This window comes from Vespula vulgaris, chromosome 2 (assembly GCF_905475345.1).
Source record: "Vespula vulgaris chromosome 2, iyVesVulg1.1, whole genome shotgun sequence".
In the NCBI taxonomy this organism is placed as follows: domain Eukaryota; kingdom Metazoa; phylum Arthropoda; class Insecta; order Hymenoptera; family Vespidae; genus Vespula; species Vespula vulgaris.
The window spans coordinates 14,016,411-14,041,552 of record NC_066587.1 but is presented as its reverse complement, the minus strand read 5'-3'; the positions used below and the strand labels follow the sequence as shown (position 1 = coordinate 14,041,552).

Here is a 25,142-nt window from a genome sequence, read left to right as displayed (position 1 = left end):
CGTATTGAAAATAATAAAGAATGTATTGCTGAGGGATTCCCTAAGTTGTCAAATAATTTCGTAGCTCTTGCATGATTTATTCTACGCATTTATGCATACTAAAAGGCCGACTTCGTGCATACTAACGCGCCGGATAGAGCAGCGTTCTCGAAGTTTTTAATTTGTGCTCTCTGCTTCAGCCGGTTGGTCTCTCGATGGTGCTCTGGCTTAGACTTTTCTCCACAATCGTCCGTACCCCAACGTTCTCTGAACTACTCGGCAGCTACGCGGATTAAGTTACCGTCAGTTGGCTGAATTAAAACGCTAATAACGAGCGGTGATATTTATTGGATGGCTTTCACGGAGGTTAAAACCGAATCCGCTCGTTTTCTCTGTCCAATCTCTTCGTTCGTCTTTTCTTCTATTTCTCTCTCTCTTTCTCTACTCATCTACTTTTCTTTTTCTCTTTTTCGTACTATCTCTTTCTCTCTCTTATCCTGTCCCTTTACCTCTTTCTTTCTCTCTTTCTGTCTGTCTGTCTGTCTGTCTCTCTCTCTCTCTTTCTCTATCTTTCTCTCTGCACCGCGGCTCGACTGAACTTTTACGAACCATCCGGAGATTCCAGTAGCAGCACCATTGTTTCCCAAACAGGGGTTCCTTACCACTTTTATGAGGGAGATTTTAGGTTTAGCTCGTCAGATAACTTTGGTGCGCTCGTCGCTTAAACGGACTCGCTTCCATTTCCTACCGTGTTTCCCACACTATTAACCCTTATTCACTTGCCACGCTTTGAATCAAGCGATTTTACCTCGGACAAAGGAGAATGCACTTTTTCTATAACTCGGCTAACCCGTCCCATTTTTTCTTTTCTCTTTTATCCCGATCGGACGTTTAACCTGTTTTAATCGTGCGGGCTGCATTTGATAAGCGAGCATTAATTTTCTCGTTGAAGGTTCGAGTTATGCAAGAACGACGAACAATTAATAATATCTCGGGATTATTAAAGTTCTTGTTTTGCAGTCGATACACGAAAATCAACGAAAATATAATGAATGTTCGATCGTTTTCCTAATCTCCGATCTCTCTGCAGAAATTTCGGCATAATGTTCGAGAGAACGTTAGCTTCCCTTCAACGTGAGATTAGTCTACTTATAGGAGTAGGCTTATTGAAGTTGATTAAACGGAGTGACGTAGGGAGGAAGGACGAGAAGAGTTAGAGTGGAGGATGAGGGTGGTCGGTGGGATCGGCGGTGGCAGCAGTAACGGGCGAATGAAATACAGGGAGAGACAGAATTCACCTCATAATCTTCGTAACAAGCGCCTTCTCCGTCCTCTTCCAACGACGTTTTCTCAGTGAAGGGTCCTCTTCAATAAATCACGCGCCCAAGGCTTCGTGTAAACAGGACCGACTTAATAAATCTAATTATCTACTCCGAGGAGACTCTCAAGAAAAATAATTTATCGTTGAAAACATTCGATTCGTCGAATGACGTCGATTTTTGAATTAATACGATCGGTTTATCCTTGGACTTTTGTTCTTTAGAAATAATAATAGACATTTGTAATAAAGAATCAGATTACTCATTAAGATTCGCGAGTTTAAATATTTTATTAAAGAAAATGTAGACGCGGTATTGTGTAATAAAAGGAGTAACATGTTTTCGTGCTAAATCGGGCTTACAGACTACTCAGGTGCTTTTCTCTGTAACATTCTCTCTCTCTCCCTCTCTCTCTATTTCTCTCTCTCTCTCTATCTCTTTCGTTGTTTCCCTCTCGATTTGCTTCTCTTCTTCGTCGAAGCTAAACTTGCCGTCTCGTTCTTACCCGTTCTCTCGATCCTTACTCTCTTTTCCTCTCGGAACTTCGTGCTCCTCGAAACTTCTTGATTAGAGATTTGATAGTGTTTTTTATGGTATTTCCCTTGGCGCAGAATTGAAGAGGGTAATCGCGATGAACTATCTTTAAATTCAGACTACCGAGGCCCCATTGGCGATCCTTCGAATGGTTCTCTTCTTTTCTTGCCGAGATTAAAATTCTTTAGAGTTCTTATCTACTTGGTATTTCCAATGTATATAACGTATTAAATATTTACTACAGAATATAACTCATTGAAACAATCGTATAATGTATTTAAATATGAGAAAGAGAGAAAGAGAGAGAGAGAGAGAGAGAAAAAGAGAGAGCATTTTTACTCTTGATTTTTCATTTTTAAATATGATCTTAATAACTTTCAATGTGATAGTACGGCATATTTAAGAAAGTTTTATACATAGCGAGCTTTAGTTCTCTCGTTTTTAACGTGGAGCGACGGACTCGATCAGTCGTCGATCTCTTCTACTCTTTAACTACGAAATTTAACTTCATTCTGTAGCTTTAAAGAAACTATGAGGATTGTTCGACTACCAATAGTCGGTTCTTCTACGACTCTTCGTCTTCCATCGGGATTTTACGAGATTATTTTTCTCGCGCTATGAACTTCTCGATTGCTTTTATTAGAACGCGACTTGGAAAATTAACAGAGGCAACGAGTGAACTCGAGTTGTTTGCGAGCCGAGATGATGCTTATATCTGCGAGAGCTTCTCTCGATCTTTCCCTCGTTACCGGCACGAATTTCTAGGATTTTCGATCTTGACGTTCAGCATCAAACGTCTCTTAAATTTGCAAACGGAAGATAATCTTCTTCTTTTTAACTTGTACGTTGAAAACTTTAAATTATTATTATACGGATAAAGTCACGAGTTTCCACGAACTGTTTAACGACGAAGATTCCATCCTCATATATATATATATATATATACACACACATATATATATATCAGATTTAACGAGACGAATCTCTAAGAAATTTTTATAAGAACTTAAAAGTATAGTCGATACGATCGGCAGTAGCAATTATCCTCGATACGGCTCACAGAGTAGTAGAGCTTCGTTAACAGCATTATCGAAGAAGCACTTTCGGTATTCTATGACTAAATTCGATCTGTTCGTAGAGGATGGACTAACTCGTTTGGAACAAGTTTGGAACATGTAACCACGAACGTGTACGTAGCAATTTGTTGAAGGTATTGTTACGGTCGGATAAGTCGATTCTGGAAAGTAATAAGTTTTCTGTCAATTCTGTTGTACAATTAAATATAACTCGTAATTTCTGCGGCTGTTGATTTATTGTACTTGTGATTTGAGAAAAAGGAACAGGATAAGTTTGAGCTATGATCGAGGTAGTTTAATGATGACAACGAATGATAAATGTAGAAACTTGTTTCGATACATTCGATACCGAGGTCAAAGTAAAGCAATAACGAAATCCTTTCATGAATGGAAAGGTCCTTTGTAAAAGGGAGAAAAAAGAAGAAATGAGAGCTTCGAGGGTGTGGCGAACCATCGTCGTATACCATCATCGCATACTTAACGCGCTCGTGCTTCCTTTGAACACGTAGGTAATACCGCGGTATAACGCGGTACCTGTTGCGTGGGCGTAAAGTATCACTTTGTATATGGCTTTTGAGATAGGATCGAAGCGTGTTTTCTATCGATGCATACCAGAAAGGAGAAGCTTTTTTAAACGCGACGCACGACTTGGCCCATCCAAAGGGATCGATTAAACGGTAGAACTTCCATTGCTCGTTGCACCATCGGAACAATATATCGCTGTACGTACAACGATATTCGCAATTCAGTTGCAACGCTAGCAACAGTAACCGTAGCAGGGATAGGAGCTGCAGCCACCAACGGTGAAATTCGGGTTACTATCGATCGTAGTACAAACGCAACGCAAAACGCGAAGGTTTCGATAAAGAGAGGAGATTGAAAGGATATCGATATAGACCGACTCTATATTTTTCTTCTTTCACATCAAACCTTTTCTTATAACAATCATTTCGTGTTATTTCTCATATGACCATGATCGCACGCGTTATTCGAGCGAAGAAATTGAATCACGAGAGCAGATCCCCTTTCGTCGAACGGAGAAAACCAATTTTACTTCTCCGTTGCATCGTTTCGCATTGTTCTATTGGAATATACGTTCCGGACGCGTACATTCGCAGATCTCTATCCTTTTCCTTTTGGTTCAGCTTCCTTGTTCTTCTCATTCTCACTCCTCTCTATACCAAGTTCTTCTTCTCTACGCCATGTCCGGTGAGATTGTCGAAAGGGCGAAGTTATATCGTATATATCCATTTCAAACAGCATAGCCACACGATATCGTACGGCTCTTGGTAATTGAGAGGAAGATAAGAGCATTGGGATGGACACTTCTCTCTCTCTCTCTCTCTCTCTCTCTCTCTCTCTCTCGTGATTCGCTCGTGATTCATTTTCTCTGATATCTTTGGAACTTACCTTTTCGATATCTTTTTGATAAATCATCAATGCATATAGAGTAATCTGTTATATATCACGATATTGTAGTAACAAATTATTACAAACGAGTAAATTAAAGCGATCTGGAAATTGGATTAAACAAGTATAATTTAAGTTTCACATGCAACTAATATCTGAGCCTATTAATGAGATATCAACTCGTAACAGGTCGCGTGATTCACTCTATATACGTAGATATTTCGATAGAGGTATATCTGGTTTGATTGTTTCCAACGATATCTCGATCGAAATATATTTTTATTAATATTCTTACTTAGTTCTCTCGTTTTAACGTCAGTTTATTTTCGTCGGACGAGTTCCCCTTATTCCGGAACGTGTGCCCATGATCCAACGAAGAGTAAGACTCCTTTGGAACCTGACGATTTTTGGATGCTGGATAAGAAACGAAAGGATTGGGAAGGCTGAGATAACGCGAGACTAACCCGATTGTGACGTGTTTCTTTCGATAAATATGGAAGAATCGAGGAGTGCAATGAGATAAGTTCGGATCGTTCTTCGAAAGCGTCCTCTTTTAGAAATCGGTCTCTGGAAATTCTTACACGTCTCGCTTCGGTCGATCGAAGAAATTTCTATGTTTTGAAGAGACGTGTTTGCGCCGAGCGAGCCCGACGGGAGAGCTCCCGCAAATTCGTGAAATTGCCGAGCCGTCGTTTCTCGAATGGCCACGAAGGATCAATCTCGAACCGTTGAAATCCGGATAATCCGACTGTATGACGTTCGTCTATCTTTCGACGATAAGCCACCCACGGGGTTGTGCTTTCGAGCAAAAAGGGCGCGTTCAAAGGCGTCGATGTTGGGGGAGACGAGAATATACGGTCGGTCCGACTCGTCTCTGTATTTCACCTAACAACATCCTGGACGTTACGCTGATTACCTATCGTTAGTCCACCCTACAAAAGATTATTGCTTCCTATGTAGATATATATATGTATGTACTTACGTATGTATCTTCCGATTGCTGTGATCCAAGTGCATAAATGAACGTTCAGCTAAAAAACTACGACGTCGAACGAAGTCAAATCCGCCTGAAAGTCTTTGATCGTTTATCCGAATGTGAAAGAATATAATAATAAATAATAGTTAGTTTGTGTTATTTCGATAGAATTTAATACGCAAAGTATATATCTCCGGTAATGAAAGTTATAAAACACGTTCGTGCTTGCACGAGTTAGGTAGGAAAGAAGTGTGACAATTCCCGATGGTATTTTAAAAATAAAAGATTTTTAGCGACATTCTTCGATGTACGGCTAAATCTAGCAGTCTGACGTACACGCGGTCGGAGTGTAACTCACCATTTTCGCTCAATAAAAAGGTACTTCGAAGTAAACTTTTATGGTTTCGACGGTGCGCATAAAACGAATGAAATCCGAGATGGATTCCTTTGGGGTTACGTGGCTCCTATCTACGTTGGATGTTGAGAAAGATATAGCTGTTATCTCTTTTACAATTCGAACGAGAAGAAAGAGGGGGATTCCTTTCTCGCGTACGATTTTTCTCACCACTTTTGATATTTATTTTTCGTTCGGGACGTTCATGTCGGAAGACTCAAATATTCGAAACAGTAATCTCGATGTAATGGGAAAAAGAAACAGAAAGAGGGAACGCAGTCCCACGCAACATAGTTGAAGAATGCTTTGATATGTTTGTATAGCTATACGTATAGCTAGCTATGTGTATGTACATACGTTTGCGCTTGCACTGCGAGCCTGTTCCGCTCTCGTGCCCATCATCATGACAATGCGAGTAGAGTTCGTGGATGGAAAGTACAACTCGGAGGATAGGAGTTCCATGACCGCGTTCATCTGCATGCGATTGTGTGCCAGTTTCGTGGCAGAAGGGATGAAGGCACACGCTGGTGAAGGAAGGTGAAACGAAAAGCAGACTGTAGCATGCCTGGCAGCGCGTAGTCCGTCGTCTATTCGCATCGGTTCGCTTCTAATCTTTCGAATATAGTTCCGCGAACACGACTTTGGTATTCGTCGAACGCCTCCTAGAGTCGAGGATAATATCGTCTGAGTTGCGTCGTGGGAAATGGTTCTTGGTTGAAATAGGTTATAGAGGATAGTGGATGGGTAGGAAGGGTTGGGAATGGAGTTGGCCCGAGCGTTCACCCTCGAATTTCGCAGCTAATAAACAGGGAGCATAGGAAACTCCTACTATCGTAATCTGGAAAGTTCCGAAACGGAAGTTCGAGACACGATGCTCGTCCTTGGGAGCACGTCGGAGACGCGCCATCTTCCTCTTCTTCTTCTTCTTCTTCTTCTTCTTCTTCTTCTACTCCTCGTTGGCTTCTTTTTGCGTCTCTCTCGACTGACAAGGAAGTTTCTTCGAAATCGCTTCGAGAAAACGTCAAGATAAGGTGATATCTTCGTTTCGCTTCGTCTTCCTTTCGCTTTTATTCCTCGCGATAGATCATGAGAATCTCTCGGTCTGTTTCCAACGATCGATCTGGCGTAGAACGTAAAGGAGGAGAATTAATGTCGGCCGATGTCGGAGATCGCGGCAATTCGGAGCAACAGTGGCTCGGTTGATGAAGAAATTGGCAGTCTGCCGTACCCGGCTTTCCAGTCGAACGATTTTGGTTCGTCTCCCGAGGGCAGGTGAAGTCGTCGCGAGGATCGAGATAACGGAGTTTACTCGGATAATCAGGACGTCGGAAAGAAGGCTTTGGATATCGATTCGTTTGAAGGCTTTCCAAGCGGAATTTTTCTTGAAAACGTTGTTATCGGTACCGACCGATTCTATCGGATTGCTTTTTTTTTTTTTCTTTTTACAGACGTTCGAGCATTTGAAAAACCGTGCGAAATTTGCGTTCGGCTTTGAAGATGAAAGATACGTTTCCCAATCACGATTTGGATATGTTCGATTGGATTACGGTAAACGAACTCGAAACGCTGACCGAGTTACTTGATGTTATACGATATCGATAGAAATATAAGTAAACACGTTGTTGTACGCGATGTATCTTGCGATCCGATGAATGCGATTTGGTCCGATGTCTCGAAGAAAAGCTTTACGAACAATTCGAGTCGTATTTCCGACGAAGAGTAGATCTCACTACGAATGTTTCTACAGTATAGTGGAAAAAGTATGAAAAAGAAGTTGGAAGGAAATGAGAAAGCTGCGGTTTCATAGCGCGGTCATATTTTACGACGATAGGGGTGCAAATAAAGAGAGGAGGAAAAGAGATTCGTAAGAATATCGCTCGTCGATCGTGATCTTTTCAATCGCGATAATGCTTCGCCTCCTGTAATCTGGTCGATCGACGGAAATATCGGAATGGGTTTGAGAGACGAGAGGAGAAGGGAAGCGAAGAGAAGAGAAGAGAAGAAAAAAGAAGAGAGAAGTAAAGAAAGAAAGAGAGAGAGAGAGAGAGAGTGTCTTATTGATTTTCGATCCCCACTTTCTGTTCTAACGAAACACGCTTTTGAGAGCTTTCGTGATCCGTAATCCGGTAGTTCGAAGGAATTTGTAATTGTCAGTTGGCGCGATGCCTTCGCATCCGGTCACGTACGACCGAAAGTTTTCGCCATTCGAAATTATTGCAACCTTTCGGCATTTATGTAAACTGTTTTGTAACGGTGCCAAAGTTTACGCGACAGACGGCGAATCGATATCACTGGGCGGCCAAGCATTTCATTCCCGAGATTGTTTGGGAGCTTTACAACAAAAGCTTTACAGAGCTGGTGTCCCCCTTGTCTGTTAAAAATAAAAGCCTGACGATAAAAGTCAAACGTATCGAACAAACGTACAAAAAGAATGCTATAACGATACTATTGCAGTCGGCTATAGTACAACCATTTAATACATATGTATATCTACGTATATACACATATTGCGTATTTCGTTTTCTTTTCGTTTTATTGGCGAACCTTTTGACTTCAATTAACGAAGTAATTTTTCGGGATTTCTCTCTCTCTATATATATATTCCGTTGGAAAAAAGAGAAGTAATCCAAGCGTGAGTGCGCTTTTAATATCGCGTTAGCGTGCGGCGAAGAGCTCTCGAAAAACGGAGCAGTAAAACACGAAAATCCTGCTAGAGTAAAGGCACGGGTTGGCATTAAAACGAAGAAGGAAGCTGGAACGATTTATAGGCTTGCCGGTTACCATTCGAAAGTCGCACCATAAACCTCGTCGCGTATATCAGTCGTCGCTATGGCGGTGGTGTGGAGGTAATGCCAATGCTGGGGTATCAGCTTGGACCTTTCAAGGTCACACGAAATTCTCAATTCCAAGCAGTAAAAGGATCCGCCGGTACGCGCTTTCTAACGGTTCTCTTCCATATATGTATGTCGTTATGGTAATTTCTCGATCCTCTCGAGGACGGTCGCATGCGCAAGGAGTCCCAAGCGAATGTCGTTTGTCGCCGGCAGGGTAGAATCCTTCCAACGATCGTTTCTTGCGATCCTTGAGAGCGCCACAGTCGAAAGAAAACAGCGAGCGAGGGCCCGAAACGAGTAAGGAGGATGAAACTGAGAGGCGGTAGTTTATTAGTTCGCATACGAGAGCTTAAGGAATAGAAGGAGTAAGAGAAGTATGAGGAAGGAGAGTAGCTAAGTTGTGCCGTCGATGGTGGTGGTAGTGGTCGGGTTTGGCACGGTCGGAAGAAGAGGGGTAGGACGTAGCGATCGTTCGAAAAGGAACGAAGTTATAAACGAAGCCGGTGTGGCTCGAATAGGAATCAGGACGAGGGTGGTCGGTTAACTGGAAGGATGGCGGCAATGCTGGCGGTGGTGATTCTCTTGGCGGAAGTAGGAAGCCTGGGGGATGAAAACTCGATCAGCGCCATTGGAGTCGTCTCGGTGTACCGTCCTGCTATAGAACAAGGATAGAGGCACCGAGAGTGGTGGGGAAGAAAGAACGAAAGAGAGCGACAGCGACAGCGAGAGAGGGAGGGAGAGCGAGAGCGAGAGAGAGAGAGAGAGAGAGAGAGGGGAGAGGGCGAAGGCAATGGAAGCGAGACTTGCGAGGGTGGAGTTGTCCACTACCGCGATTTCTTCCTTGGCGATATACGAAGGAGAAAAGAGAGAGAGAAAGAGTTGCGGGGAGGGGGGAGAGGGTGGATGGGCCGTGGCTTGATTTCAAATGATCCTGGATTTCCCAGGGTGAATAAAAAACGAGGGACTCGGGGAAAGTGAAATAAATTTCTCCGACACGCCTTTCAACCATCTCGCCTGCTTTCCTTCGCTCTTCTTTCTTCTCGCGTTCCTCCCCTCTCTTTCTATTTCTCTTTCCTTCCTTTTGACCTCCTTCTTCTCCTATTTTCTCAACTTGGTGTTTTTTTCTGTGCCTCGTCCAAACCACCGGATTTCGTGTGCTTGCGGGGAATCGTGGATTCGTGACCGAGTCGCCAAAAGGAATTTCAATGCGGTAGTGGAGGTAATGGTTATAACCGATTTTATTAGGAAAGCCAAGTGGACGATACGTACGTTAGTTGTCTATAACATCGGAGTAAGATGTTGATATCAGTGAAATCTTCGAGATTATTTCGAGATAACGGACGGTCGATAATCCTTTCGTTTAGTTGGATCTATTTTAACGAAGTTAGGAGTGTCCCTTTAAAGGGGACTCACCGTGGAACGGTTTAAAAGAGTTGGGCGTTCGATCGACGCGGTATATTTGCCACGGGAAATTCCGGAAAAGCTTCCGATTCGATCCTAAGTGAACTAAGGGAAATCGATTTTGTCCGTGGTTTGTATCAGGATGGTAGCGGTCGAACCGTACCTTTTCCACTTGGTCTTGGTATCAGCTTTTCGTACTCCTTTCTTCGAGCCGTCGAGAGCAGGTGCTTTTGAAATACCTACTGCAAGAGCCGTGGTTCTCGTTTCAAAGGGTGCTAGTTAGCCCATCGTCGATGGTTTAGATTGGTATAACGGTGAGCGCTAGACCATTTCCCTTCTACGGCTTGGTATATTCAGTATGAAAATACTTTTCCCAAGGCTCGTTTGCCCGGCATTGAACTTCCAAATGAGTTTCCCTTTGAAATTTAACACGTGCCTTTTTCGTCAAAGCAACGTTCTCGGTTCTTAGGAAGAATCGTAGTTCCTGCCGCACTCGAAATACACCGGCATAGCGATTGCCGTAAGCTCGATATACGTGTATATTTATATGCGTATTACGTCTAGGAAAGTACATATGGGCAAACATAAATATATATATATTATACCTGTAATGGATACGTAAGCGTCTTTCTCTTTCTCGTAAAATCATAGATTTCAATCCCGTTGCGTGCGCGGCAATGCTTTCCGATTCGTGTCTCGAAGCGATAGTCGTTCTCTTCCTCTTCATCGCACAAATCGTTCCCTTTAATACCTCATATTAAAGCGGACGGTATCGCTCAGTGGCTTCGTGCTATATGCTATTCGTAAATCTTAATGCGAGAGTTCACTGTCTGCGTCGTCTTTGACTACGCTTGGGATATTGAGTTTTAACGAAAGCAGGTGGACGGATTAAGAAATTAAAGAAGAATATCCGGGATAAACTCTTCTCGTAGAGAGACCGTCTGATAACGAACCGTGAAGAAGGGTGTGAGAGAGAAAGAGAAAGAGATAAAACGAGCTAGTGCTCTTACGCTCTACGTTCATCGGATGATCCTGGCATTCATCTCTCTCGAAAATTATTAGATAATCCGCTTTAATTATAATACGCTAGCATACAAGAGATGGGATCTGGATCGGTTTCATAACTCCTAGTGGTCTAAGTGCCTTTATCCTTCTTAAGAAAACCTGCCGAGTTCTCTGTCTCTCTCTCTGTTCCTCTCTCTCTCTCTCTCTCTCCCCCAACTTGCACTTCTCGGTCTTTGAACCGCGCGAGGAAATGCTTGGCCGGGATTTGCCAGTAGAATACTTGGCCCGTTTTATTATGCGAATCATTTCGACGTTGCGCTCCCGACGATTTTTCATCGGTATTGCGTATTCGCGGCGCTCTCCTTCTCTGTTTCTCTTCTCTTCTCTTCTTTTCTTTTCTTTTCTAGAAAATTTTACGTCTGAGAAGAGATTTTCAAGACGTCATCGAGGCACAGTTCTTTTCTTTTCTCTAATTGACTGTGTTATCATAGGGATAATGATACTTGCGGCAAAACGTACTGTACGTCGCGATAATTTGGCATTCTCGTTCGCACAAATAAACGTCGCTTTAGGTGGGAGCATTCGTTTGTTACGAAGCCGAAGCAAATAGCAGGATAATCGTGACAAATAGTATTTGTTATGCTGTTTCCTGCAGGCTCGCATTTTCGACGTTAGTCGTGTTGCGCTGGGAGAACGATGACGGTGTCTGAGGGATCTCGAGAATTTACGTTCCCTTTCAAAATTTCACGTACCAAACAAGAAGCTCGCTTACTCGCTCGCTCGCACGCGTGTTCGACATGCCGTTTACACGGCTTCAATTTTAGACGAACGTACATAAGCGGTTGCTTCCCTAAGACGTTGTTTGATGACAATAATTAATCGGCTTTTTCGAAATTACCATGTTTCTGGCAACCGGTAATACAAGTACAATATTCTTGTCTTCCTTTTTTATCGCACATCATGTCTTTACTTTTTTTGTTATTTAATATTCTCTCTGTGTCTTTCTCTCTCTCTCTTTTCCAAATATGACTTGGAGCGCCGTCATAGAAAACGTGGAAAACGTATGATTTATTTTAAACGGAGAAATGCGTATGAGGGAGTAGTTAAAGCGACGCTGGTAGCGTGTATGAAATAAAAATTACAAACGCTGGTTTGTTACCACTGATGCAAATCATTTTATAGTATTTTCTTTTTATTTATTTTTTTTTTCGTATGACTTAGTCCTACCATAGGTTTGAAGTTAATGCTAGGGGTATGACCGTCGCGTTGAGAAACATTACTAGTGATATCGTCGAGGCACGAAAAACGTTGTCCTCGTTGTTGAAACGGAATTATTACGAGGTATCGTTGGTTGCACGCGACGCGAGTACCAGCGGTACTGCTGGCTTTTGCTTCTGGCACTGCAGCGAGTTCGAAATTGCAGGAGCTAGGAGAGAAATATTATCGAGGAAGCGAAGAACGAAAACCCCAAAGGCGATTTAAATTCGTCCCTTTAACGACTCATCGATCATTTCTACGTAGGTAGAGAGAAAGAGAAATAGAAAACTAAAGAAGAAGGGGAAGAAGAAAATTATAGAAGAAAGATAATGTGCGAGCCGACATCGTGAATTTTTTCTCGGAATATTATTAGCTGGAGGAAACGTAAAGGAAACGAATGAGATGGAGAAAGCGTAACGTCGAGATCGTGCGTGATCGTTCGTTGGAAAAATTCCAAGTTCGTCACTCCTTATGATTCTCTTTCGATAAATAGTTGAACTCGGCGTGTACGAGAACGCTTTCGTCGCAAACGATTATATGTATCTGCTCGTTCGACATTTTGACCGATATATACGCGTACATAAAGTGTAATTGCGGGCAGAGCGAAGAAAGGAAAATAAGAGAGAGAAAAAAGAGAGAGAGAGAGAGAGAGAAATAGAGAGAGAGAGAGAGAGAGAGGAGCCGTTGATGTCGCTTGGAAAGTGAACTCATCGGTATGCAAGACGGATTTTCCGAAGTCGAGTGCACGTTCCTCGTGTCCGCCATTTTAACCCTTCACCCGACGACCGTACACACCCTGCTGCGTTTTCCTCTTTGCCCATCTCGAGATATGACCCTCACACTACTATCGTCGTTCATCCACTAAATCACGAGGCACCTTTTGTGCGATATCACGAAGATTATCTCGCTCATTTTCTCTCTCACTCTTTCTTTCTCCTTTTCTCTCTTTCTTTTCAATGCATCTTATTCTTCTACAATGCGTAGGTATAACAAAATATTAGATTTATGTATTTCAACTTTCACGTTTATCTTTTCCTTCGCACAATCATTTTCTACTTCTACTTCGGAGATTCAAGGTCACGTTATACTATAGAAATTCTTAGGAATTTCTCGGGATTCTCTTCATATAATTATCTTTCTTTCCCCTTCGTCCCACGTTCTCTACTTTTCCCGAATTACTTTCCTCGCACTCTTTTCTCGGAACCATTGCATTGTATCCTCCTCTCTTTACTCCTTCAACCTCTCGTTGCTATGTTTTTTTTTATATTTCTTTTTTCCATCTTTCGTTGGTGCGCGTTTGCATGGTTTGCTCGGGACAACTTTCCATTTTATTTTGATCTCGTCCCTCGGTCTACCTTAATCCCTTCTTCGACGTACGAACGAAAAGATACCTTTGATGTCCTAACGAAGTTAGTTTGTTAAGAAACTGCTCGGAGCTCGTTTCTACCAGCCATCTAGTATTTCTCTCTCTCTTTCTATCTTTCTCTCTCTTTCTCTCTCTCTGTCTCTCTATCGCTCTCTCTCTATCTTTCTCTTTCTCTCCCTCCTCCTTTCTCTAAATCTTTTCCTTTTTTACGACGTCTCCTCATCGTCTCACTCGTCCTTTCTCTTTCATCTTCTCGCACCTCTATCATCCTGTTTCTCTTACGCCTGTAAAAAGAAAGCTCCAACGCCGTGTAACCGAAGCACAGACGCCACTCTTTGCTTGGCTTCTCCTTACTCGTGATCGTTCGCATTCCAAAGGTAGAAAAGACAGAGCTGTTTCGGATTTCCTTCTTTGCGAGAGACATCGAAAAAGTTTCACGCATTTGTTTCGTTGCTTTTCTTTCTTTTTAGTTAGTTCTATGCCCGTTTCTCTTTCTCTCTTTCTTTTTTTTCCCAAATAAAGAACATCGCGATAACTTGGAAAAATGGTTTCGGAACGCTGCGAGATTCGAGATTCGGTATGATGTCATTTTAATTGCGTCAATGTCGAGAATAATTCGTCCATTATCAGAGAAAAGACGATTCTCCTTTCTTCACATTCCATGAGGGATCCTCTTAGCACCGTAAAGAATTCGAAGGTCATCAATTGAAACGTTTTCATCGGCCCGACGAAGATGTCTCCGGGTACGTGATACGATTATCTCATAGCGTCGACTTTAGAAAGGCGTCTCCCGTATAAAGGATAGTCGATAATTCGTTGCACGTATCATCTTTCTCGTTTGTTTCGATTTAAGAAACATTACTCGTGAATGGCTCAGGAAAGGAAAAGGACGTTTTAAGAGTTCGCCGATATCGCTAAGAGAGTCGAGGGAATTCGGGAACTCGGTACCTAGTTGTCATTAACTTACGAAACGATATGACGTCTCGGAGGTCTCGACATTTCATAATAAACGCGAGACTCGGATATTTCTCTAAATATTTCTCTCTGGATCTTGGACAGCAGCGAGGGCATAATCCTCGATCGTAAATCGCGGATCGATTATCGATATTACGTCTCTTGCGACCGTCGATGTGCCAAATCGACCTCCGTCTTGGCCCAGTTATAGTCGAAGATTCTCTCCTGTCGGACGAGAGGAAATGCGACAAAGAACCGATGTCTTTGAATCTCTCTCTCTCTGTCTCTTTTCCTCTTTCTCTCCCTCTTTTTCTATTTCTTACTTGTTCGTTCGTTCGTACCCTTCGTCCGGTCGACTGACTTCTTTCGAGAAACGTAAGGAAAGCAAACTCGAATAAGGAGTAGAGCGAGTAAGACGTCGAGAGAAAAATGTACAGATAATGGTGAAAAATAATTGGACGGCTCGAGTGTAGGCACAGTCAAAAGTCTCGCGAAAGGTCGCACGAAATACAAAGACTGTGTGGGAGTACTTCTTGGCCTACATTACAAAATAGTAGGTCCGAATCGGAACGTCTCTCTTTCTCTCTCTTTTTTTCTCTTTCTCTTTCTCTCTCTGCGATTTTAATGCTCTCTCTCTCTCTCTCTCTCTCTCTCTCTCTCTCACTCGCTTGTTCGCCCGGCTCGTCGACGACCATCAGAACTTTGAATCTTTGACCCTATGAAATTGTCGAGCCAGTCGTCACTTAGCTAGGACGGCTGTTGAAATTTCGCTCCGATTTGCTCCGATTAAGCACGAGAAAATGTTTCTAGACTATTTTATCAGCATTGTCACGGAAATGAAAATACGACGTTCGTACATTATGATTGAAACAATCGTTAATATCTAGATATACTATATCAATTGAAAATACATTCCAATTTACTAATTAATTATTATCTACAATCTACGTAAGTGAAGGTATCAGATGTGCAAAAAAGATGTGTTTAATGCTTATGCGAGTAGTAGGGTACGTATTTCCGTGTAGAATAGAAACCTCGTTGAAATCGAGACAGGTAGATATGTACTGATGTTCAATAACGAAGCGCTTACTACTACGAAGGATAAGGATAGTTCGAAATAGAAGCAAGTGTTGTAATGAAGAGCAAGTACTAGCGATAGCATGTACTACTAGGACGTAAGCTTGCCGTTGTATTACTGCTATGTCTTCATTGTGGTAGTAAGTGGTGCAACGTCGGTGCATTTATGTACGTCACTAATACTTCTAGCGGAGAAATAAGCACGTTCTCTAAATACATACTCGTAGCTTGTTTTAAGTAAACTCTCAGATCCAATAACAATATAAAATAGATTTGCGTAGTTGTTAATCATTTGAAGTCAGTGTCGATTGGAGAGTGCGAATTGCGATAAATGATTCATTAGAAATCTACCACGTTTCTTTTTCTTTTTCTATTTTTTTTCTTTTTTTTTATATTAAACTCTTATTACAATAGAAAATTATTTGATCTTCCAACGATATTCCAGCTTTTTGTAAAAAAATGTATATTCGATACGATACTCTACGGATAAATGAAAAGATGAATATCTCTTTGATCGAAATTCCAAAGGAAGAATTAATTTTATAATACCTTTAACATTCTTTCCTTTCATTTCTCATTTGCTCGTTGCAGAACAAACGAGCAAATGAAGAACGACCCAGCCCGATTTTAATTTACGTGCAGAGTCAGGAGCATATGGTTAATCGAATGGCATTAATGTCACGAGCAGATAATGTGTAATGCAATAAAGGTAATCGATAAAAGCTCGCTGCCCTACCGGCTGTTGTTGGACTACCAATTAGTGTTGATTAGGAGGCGAGATTAGATATATATCTTTGTCTCACGATCGTTTCCAAATGCTTTGCTGAAGATCTCGTGTTTTTCCTTTTACGTACTTCATACGAGATCGATTTTGATTTTATACTATTTCGAAATGGATTATTTTCGCTGTACAACGAAGCAACGACATTAAATTCGTCTCATTATTGGAATTAAAATATATATATTTTTTCTATTGTCAAAACGAAGCAATAATATTCTTTTACAAATTCCATCTTTATGACAGATTCCATCGAATTATCGACAATTTTGATTTCAACTATTTCACAATATGTCAAAAATTCGAAAATTTATGATTCCCTTTACCGGCTGTTTTCATAATCCGTAGAGTCCTGGCCAGTGTCATACATTGTTTTCGTTCAGGAGAATTTTTATGTTACCTCTATGAAGTTTCGACTTTTTCCGATAAATGAAATCGGATTAAAAAAACCGGACGGTGCAACGTTCGGTTCGGTGAACGAATTCAATGGAAGAAGCTCTACTTTACACGGGAATAGTAAAGCTTTAACCGAGGAACTTTGTGAATCGAAAGAGTTCGAGAACATATACATATATATATAATTCCGTGAATCGAAGATAAGTTAAGCGATCGAATCGGAGAACGATCGCGGGAAAATGTTACTTATTCTTTCATGTCGTTTTTCCTCCTCAAGGGAAGATCACGTATACTTGGTTGATTTATTTCAGATGTCAGTGTTCGTGAAGACTGCAACATTTGCACCGATTTTCTCTGGTAGAAATTCCTGCTCGACGAGTAAGACAATTTTATCCGGTGATAGGAGCAAAGTGAACATAAGGTTCTAGCAAAAAGGTCTCCGCAAGTCAATTGTGCGATTCTCCTGGAAGGAGGAGTAAATAGTTAAACTGGAGAGAACATTGATTCGATAGTACGCCCGTGCATTCTGTCTTCTTCTCTCTGGAGTAGACCGAAGCTCGTCTTTCTTCTCTCTCTCTCTTCCTTCCTTCCCCCTTTCTTCTTCTTGCTCTACTTCCTAAGGCTTTCACTGTAGGAAGCAAAAGGCAGCTTCCCTTAATTCATTTTGCTTCCATCGTTGAACCTCCCTGCCCTTTTCCGGTGGCACGCTTGAAAGAGCATAAGTGTGCTGGGAATTGTCAAACCAGAATTGTCAAACCTGCTCGTCGAGCAGAGAGGAGAAAGTAAACGATGGACTTTAACAACGTTGAAGGAATCTCGCGAAGCTGTTCTGTTCGTTGGAAGTTCTGTCTATGTAACGTATTATGGGTGATATCGCAATAGAGAGAGAGAGAGAGAGAGAGAGAGAGAGAGAGTAATTCGGTTCATCCATAGAATAGACTGATAAATGCGACAGAGTCGAGGTACATGCAATTACATTTGATGCTATTTAGAAGAGCAGCGATATTACGACTGACACGAGTAATTTTGAGAAATTAGGAATGGTAGAGAACACGAGAATCAACTATACAAAATTGTATCTCCTCAAGCCGCAGATAAAGAAACTTGTGAGAAAGAGTGAGAGAGAGAGAGAGAGAGGGAGAGGGAGGGAGAGCAAGGGAAAGAGCAAACAGAGATAAGAACTAGCAGAGGAAAAATTCTATATTGCATGGAAGCTTGTTTACCGGAACACAATGAACGTACGGAGACGATGTGATGTTCAAACACAAACACACACACATAACAGTCGCAACAGTCATACACACACTCATGTACCCACACACAAGAGACGTGGAACTAAAGAAGAGGATCACGAGCGGTCTGACCAGTGTCGAAAGAATTTTCACGCGTAAGGAACGAGTTCAGGAATTGCACGAAACCTGCTTGAACGTCTAATTTACGCGGGTTGGCTCGAGCCATACGTGGTCTCGATTTTTCTTGGTGTACACGGGCGCACGGAAAATACGTGGAAAGAGATGAAGGAATGGATGAGAGAGAAGAGCTTGTATAAGGTGCCATTTTGGTGGAACGCGGTTCGCGAGAGACTTTATAAGATGGCCGTGCTATTGGTGTTGGTGATGGTGGTAGTAGTGGTGGTGCTATGAGAGTGCTGCTGTAGTAGGAGGAGAGAGGAGGGATGGAAACGACGAAACGACTGGAAGGAGTCGCATTTTTATTCCTCCGGTCTGTGCCGACGTAGCAGATGAAAGCGGTTATGCCGACTCCGTATTGCCCTCCTTTGTCTCCCTCGTCTTGCCCGTCTTCGTCGTATCCTCCTCTCTTTCTCTCTTTCTCACTTTTCTCTTTTCTCTTTTCTCTTTCCCTTCGGAGTTCAGTCTGCCCGGCACACGAGTACGAAGGAGAGCTTCGACTCCACCTTTCTCGTATTTCCCTTCCGACTGCTTCGCTCCTTTAACCTCTTTCTTCTCCGCTTTTCTACGATCCCAAAGCCGATTCTATGTATCTTGAGGTCATTCGGCGTATATTAGGTTACACTGGCGCTCGACCAAATGCCAACGATAGTTCAAGGACCTTGAGGAAAATTCGCGAATTTTCTTCTTCTTCTTTCCCTTCCCCCTTTTCGAGTATACACGAGGCTTTTTAAATGAATCTTTAATTTTTCTTACTCTCGAAAGTTTTTACGATGTATACGAAATAGCGGTAGGACTATCGATAGTCTCATCAGAAGGGTAGCTTCAATATTCGTAATATATTTCGACTCCTCCATCCGAGTTGGTTTAGTATATAGCGTATACATATATATGTATATACGTGTGTATATATCCGATCGTGCTAGGTCGGTGAGTTCTCTCTTCTCTTTTTGTTGCGGGGATTATTGCTTTCTCTCTCTCCCCTCTCCCTCTCTCTCTCTCTTTTTCTCGATCTCCTGCTCCTCGCAGTCTCACAGTTCGTTCGACTCTCGGGATCCATTCGCACGGCTTTTCGCAACATTATTAAAAATCGTTACTCGACGTAGCGCCGTCGTCGGTGGATGCCAGTAATAGAGGTAGAGGTGGAGGCAGAGGAAGAGACGGCGGCTTTTTCGTGATTTAGCTTTTTCCATTTTTCTGGCTGCACCTCGGATCGTCGCAGGGCTTGATAAGTTCTCTCGATATTCGGTTGCTGCAGCAAATCATCGGGAGGATACATTTATTCTCAGCCGTAGGTACCTCGATGAAATCAGAGACAGTTCCACCGTCGAATGGCCAATGGGAAAATAGTAACTGGATATAGGCCGGAAATGACTGCCAGCTGATAACCGGATATCTAATATCCGAACGTTTGCCTGGCCGAGTACCGAAAAATACGAGAATCCGATAAGCCTACGGTACTGTTTACTAACCATATTCACACACACATCGGATAACGTTCTTTTTCGCATCGTTTCATTCAAAACCCCCTTTCTTTTTCGTTCATTCGCTAACATTTATTTCAACGCGAGATATTCGAGACTCGATAGAGGATAAAAATTTGAAAAAGATATTCCTTTATTTGTTTCATACTTTTGAAAGAGTATGATTAGAGAACAGAAGAGTCGAGTTTACATGTTATTCTCACGGATCAATAAGTTTGTTTTGAAAACATGTTATATTGACCTTTCTCCGTGTTTGTTTACAGGTATCTTGGATGAGAATCAGGGACCTTCATATACTTACGGCAGGCACCGTGGCCTTCAGTAGCGATACGAGATTCCATCCGCAACATACTCCTGGGAGTGACGCTTGGACCCTCAGGTTGGATAATGTTAAAAAAACGGATTCGGGCGTATACGAGTGTCAAGTAAATACAGAGCCGAAGATTATGTACGCAGTTCGATTATCTGTTAGAGGTAAGTTTTTTTTTTTTTTTTTATTTCGTCCTTATAGATTCGTTCTCTCTTGATTTTGTCGTATCGTTTTACTTTAGAAAATCATAGATTCTAACATCGTCGAAACCGTCTTAAATATTTTAATCCAACGAGAGCCTGCCGCCAAGCGCAATTACGAGATCCAATAAACGTTTTCGTATTTTCAGAGCCCGATAAACCAGAGGGTTACGACGAGCCGCATTCTCAACAAACACGCATAAGTAAGTACACATTACACGCACGAGATATATACTAGATCGTAAACGAAGATAGCTTCTAATGGCCATGCAAACGGAACGCATCACTTCCTTACAATAGCTTCCCTTTCGAAACTATACGTTCTACCCTACGTGTCAACTCTACGTTCAAGCGTATAGCAAATATAAGCTTCACTTGTTTGCTGAATGTGCCTGGTAAAGTATTTTAGCTAATTCAAACGATAAGTCGTGAACGTTAGCTCGATTTTCGAAAGAGTCAGTTATTCGTACGAAATTATGCCGTTTCGTAGAACGTAACTTATATCGTTGTACAAACGAATCCATAAAAGAAATATCTAGGATAGAACATATTGTATATTAACATATTTAAAATATCTGATATGAAAACAGTAATACCTCCGTGATCGTAAAATTCTTTCATATAGGATATTCTATCGATGCGGTATTTAAATGTACGCGTAATATGAATACTCTAATGTTTCGCTATGAATGCTTTGACGTTATGTGCATATATAGATAGATGGATTCGGTAACGTGTTTCTCCATGTCGAGACATTCATGATACACGATATGGAAGATAGCAGAGAGAACGAAGTTTTATTATTTGTTTGAAATGTCGAAGATAGGTATCGCTTTTCTATTTCTATATTTTCTTTTTTCTTATCCGTGCGATCATTCATTTACTTTATAAATTCTAACAGTACGTAGTCGTACTTTTAGAATATAGATAGATATAGGAACGGATAGGAACGATATTAGAATCGCATTGAGAGGTTTCCCGTATCAATTATTTGTAGAAATTAAACTTGACTGTTTCACTATAAATATTTCCGTTTCTTTTTTCTCTCGTTGTTTTTCTTTTATATATACATACGTGTATACACATACGTGTGTACGTGTACTTACGTATGTCCTTCGTACGTTTATTGATAATTAAAATAAAACATTCCCCGTTGAATTACGATGTGACAAATATTTGAAAAGTAAACGTGTAAACATCGATTTCTTCGTAATTAAGTGACGTGGAGAATTCTCCGAGTAAATTCATTCGTAAGTGCACATTTTTCATTCGCGATTTTTCGTACGATAACAGTATTTGCAAAATGTTTTCCTCTACGTTTGGACGAAAACGAGTTTCACGAATATGTGCATTCGAATCGTATGCTTTCCTGTTTATCACTACATAGACGGTGACAAACTTTCGACCAGCAAACAGCAATATTTCTGTCATTCGCTGTAATTGCCCATGAAATCCTCCTAGCTGGCGTATTATTCGGAACTTTATCGCTACATATCTACGTGCATTTCGTGTACCGAACGATGAACGTTAGAAACGTATGTTTGTATATAGGCGAAATGCCAACGTTATCCAAATGTTCCAATTAGAAACATAAGAGGGATGTATTAAAATTTTGTATGGATCGTCGAATGTCTATAATGGCAGGTAATCTTCTTTTTATAATAGCATTAAAACCCCGCAATAATAATAACGGTAGTAATAAGCAATAGCAAGAAGAAGAACAAAAAAGAACAAGACAAAGAAGAAGAAGAAGAAGAAGAAAAAGAAGAATGGTAAAAGGAAGAATTTATATCGTCGAGGAAGAGGTAAAATCTCGAACGATTATTAATCATTTCGTTTTGAAAGCTATGCAAAAGAAGTTGAATTTTTGATAACGATAATTCTTTCATAAATCATATTAATTCTTTCCCATATATTCTCGTTATATCGATAACAAGTCCCGATCATCTTATACTTCGTTTGCACGTTAAAAACTCATCTACTTTCGCCCTTTTATTCCCTGCTCGACGTCACGAACATCAATCACTTAAGGGTAAGTGCGTCACTTTTCCAGCTTTCACGTGCGGCCAATGTTACTTTGTCGATCTTTTCCTTTCTTTTCTTCTCTTTTTTTTTTGACCTTCCTTCGTACTCCTCCTTCTAACGTTCTTTTTTCATTATTTCTTGAAGAAGGACTACTAGGAGAAATTGTTCCTCTTTGCACTCGGCATCGATATTCTTTCGTATTATTGCGAGAAAAATATTCACGATGGGAAAAGTTTTCTAACACATGTTTTCATTGACCGGGAGAAGAATGAATAATATTGTGAAAAGATCGAAAGATATCTTCCGTTATCACGTAAACGTGTTCGATCCTTTATAATATAACACGAATAAGAGACGAAAAAAAGTTTGAGATAAGAGAAGTCGAAATGTTTTTATTGATAAAAGTAAGTTTGCGAATAGAGCTACGGTCAGCGTTCTTTATAAATCTATGATATCTGAGCTCTTTTCGTTTATTTTCTTTCACCGTCTGGGACAGATTTAATGTACATCGAAAAAAGAATAAATTCGATGATATCGAAGTTTAAAACGGTAAGAGCCTCTTGAACGACGAGTCCAATATTTGTAAAATAGGATAGTAATATAAGATCAGAATTATCGATCATGCCGGCAAGTTTTTTATATAATGGATATTACGAATGAACGAGCGTATTAAACATTCTTGAACCATTAAGATAAATAATATATGTATGTATACATACATACATACATACATACATACATATATATATATATATATATATATATATATATATATATATATATATATGCAGATACGTACAAAAGGTAAAGAGAAAGACAATAAATAGCGTAAGCATACACCTACGGGTACAGTAATAACGGCATAAAGTAATATTTCGCCAGGTGAAATGCAGTTCCTGTGGGATTAATTTAAGTCTAATAGGATTATCCTTAATCCCTCTAGTCCTGCGGTACTGCCCTTACCCACTGGTCTCTCTATCTCTTCTCTCTCTCTCTCTCTTTCTCCCCTTCTCTGTCTCTCTATTTCCTTCTCTCTCTCGTTTCATCTTTCTCCCGTTGGATCTTCGCAGTCAACCAACAGGCTCATCGGAGTTTCAAGGGACAAGAGAAGAGTGCGGCGTTAAATTAGTCTTGGGTACGGTCTTTTCCTCGAGTAATGTATGCGTGTTCTGACATTATCATGCGAGTGATATCGTAGGACTCACCGTCTATATCCTTCTATGTTCCTTTCTTCGCACCCTTTCTTTTTTCTTATCTCTCTTTTTCTCCCTTTCTTTTTTTGCTCTCACTGGCACTTCTCCCGTCCATTGTTTTTCTCACGAGCACTAATGAATTATTACAGCACCGCGTAGTACCAAGAAGGAGGAGGTACCTTTTCTCGACGCTCTCTCCGGCTCGTCGTCCTTGTTTGTTCGCACTTCAAACTCAAATTTGCAGGAAAGATATCTCGAGACTCGAGTCCACGAACTGCGAGTTAAGTAGGTCGCGTTTTAATATGCCGACGAGACGTCGTGAGAGAATGTCTTTTCGGTTAAATGAATTGAGATTACGATTCCTTTCGCGACGATGAAATAACGTCTTCTTCCGTAGCGTTTTAAAGGGAAGCTGTTTAAAAGATATTCCGGGAAGAAGAGTCTAATAAAAGAGCCTTTAAATATTTATCGAGTTATTCATCGCGCGAAGGAGCTAATTCGTCGAACGTTAACGGAGCCAAGGTTCTTCGACGACGACGACGAAGACCAAGACGAAGACGACCACGAAACGAAATGCAGATTCTGGAAACCTTATAATCTCGACCTATCTTTTTTTTTTTTTTGTTCTTTCTTATTTCTTTTCCTTGTCTTGACGAAGACCCTTCTTTAGAAGAAGGACGAACGGAAAGTTTCAGATATCAAAAATGTCGTCCGTTGATTGAATTCAAACTACGAGACTATCCTTGGAAGTTATCCAAGTGAATTTCGATCGTCGTTGATGCATATATATCGGTAACGTCGAACATTCTAAACTCGAAATTATACGATCGATGAATTTGAAACTTTCTAATGAGTTTTATACGTAAATGCCGAAGCAGTGGGATCTGAGATTTCGAGTATAGTTGGAATATTAATACCAGAAACAGAAACGGAAATCGAGTGAGAACGTACGGAGCACTAATTACGTTTCCAAGGGGAATGATCCGGGAAGACAAACGTACTACTACTGGTTCTATAAACAAAAAAAGAGAGAAGAAGAGAGGAGAGGAAAGGAAAGACAGGAACATGAGAGAACGCGGAGCTTTTTTGCTATTCTTTCCGGGAGAGCGAGTGCAAGCTAACAATGCTTTGGTAGATACGTACATAGAGAGGGAAGAAGCCCGACGCGCTGACTCGTTGTTATTTTTAAAGAAAGATATTCATTCGAATGGGTAGGTTTAAGGCGCTGTCACAGAAGAAATTTTTATCCATTATACTTTCCTCCTATTTCATAATGACGATCTTGTTATTTCTTCTTTTTATATTTATATAAAAAAATATATATATGTATACATATTTATATATAAAGCCTTATGTAAAACTTTTTCTTTTTTCTATTCATGGAAAAAGACGGAAGGAAAGAAAGAAGCAAGTGAATTTTTTCGTGCATACTTTTTGGAATCAACGGACTATGTATTTCTTTCTTTGTTCCTTTCAATCGGACTTCCTAAATATGTTTAATTTCATTTAACAAAATAGCGTGTTTAATATTTCTTCGTGTCAGACGTCAGTTTTCCGTTTTGGTTTTTGCGAGTTTCGGCTATATCTCCTTTACATTTCCATATCATCTATGTTTTAACATTTCATTTTATATCATATTAGTTGAAATAATATTCATATTTTTATTCTATTCTCTCTTGTGTTCTTTCGTTAATTTATTTTTGCATACGTTTATAATATAATTAAGATCTCTGTACTTACCTCGTCGTACGAGTTTTACGCCAAT

The 25,142-nt window shown here is 40.8% G+C and overlaps 1 protein-coding gene across 7 annotated transcripts in view; it reads left to right on the top strand.

The window, feature by feature from the left end:
• Positions 1-25,142, top strand: part of LOC127062043 (zwei Ig domain protein zig-8-like) — a 53,321-nt gene that overhangs the window by 19,788 nt on the left and 8,391 nt on the right. For all 7 annotated transcript variants that reach the window (XR_007781050.1, XM_050989643.1, XM_050989640.1 and 4 more), the window contains 2 exons: positions 19,913-20,123; positions 20,309-20,362. Coding sequence is in view for 6 of the 7 variants with exons in the window: in XM_050989643.1 (XP_050845600.1) it covers positions 19,913-20,123; positions 20,309-20,362 (265 nt within the window). In the remaining variant the exon portion in view is untranslated. The remainder of the gene's footprint in view (positions 1-19,912; positions 20,124-20,308; positions 20,363-25,142) is intronic.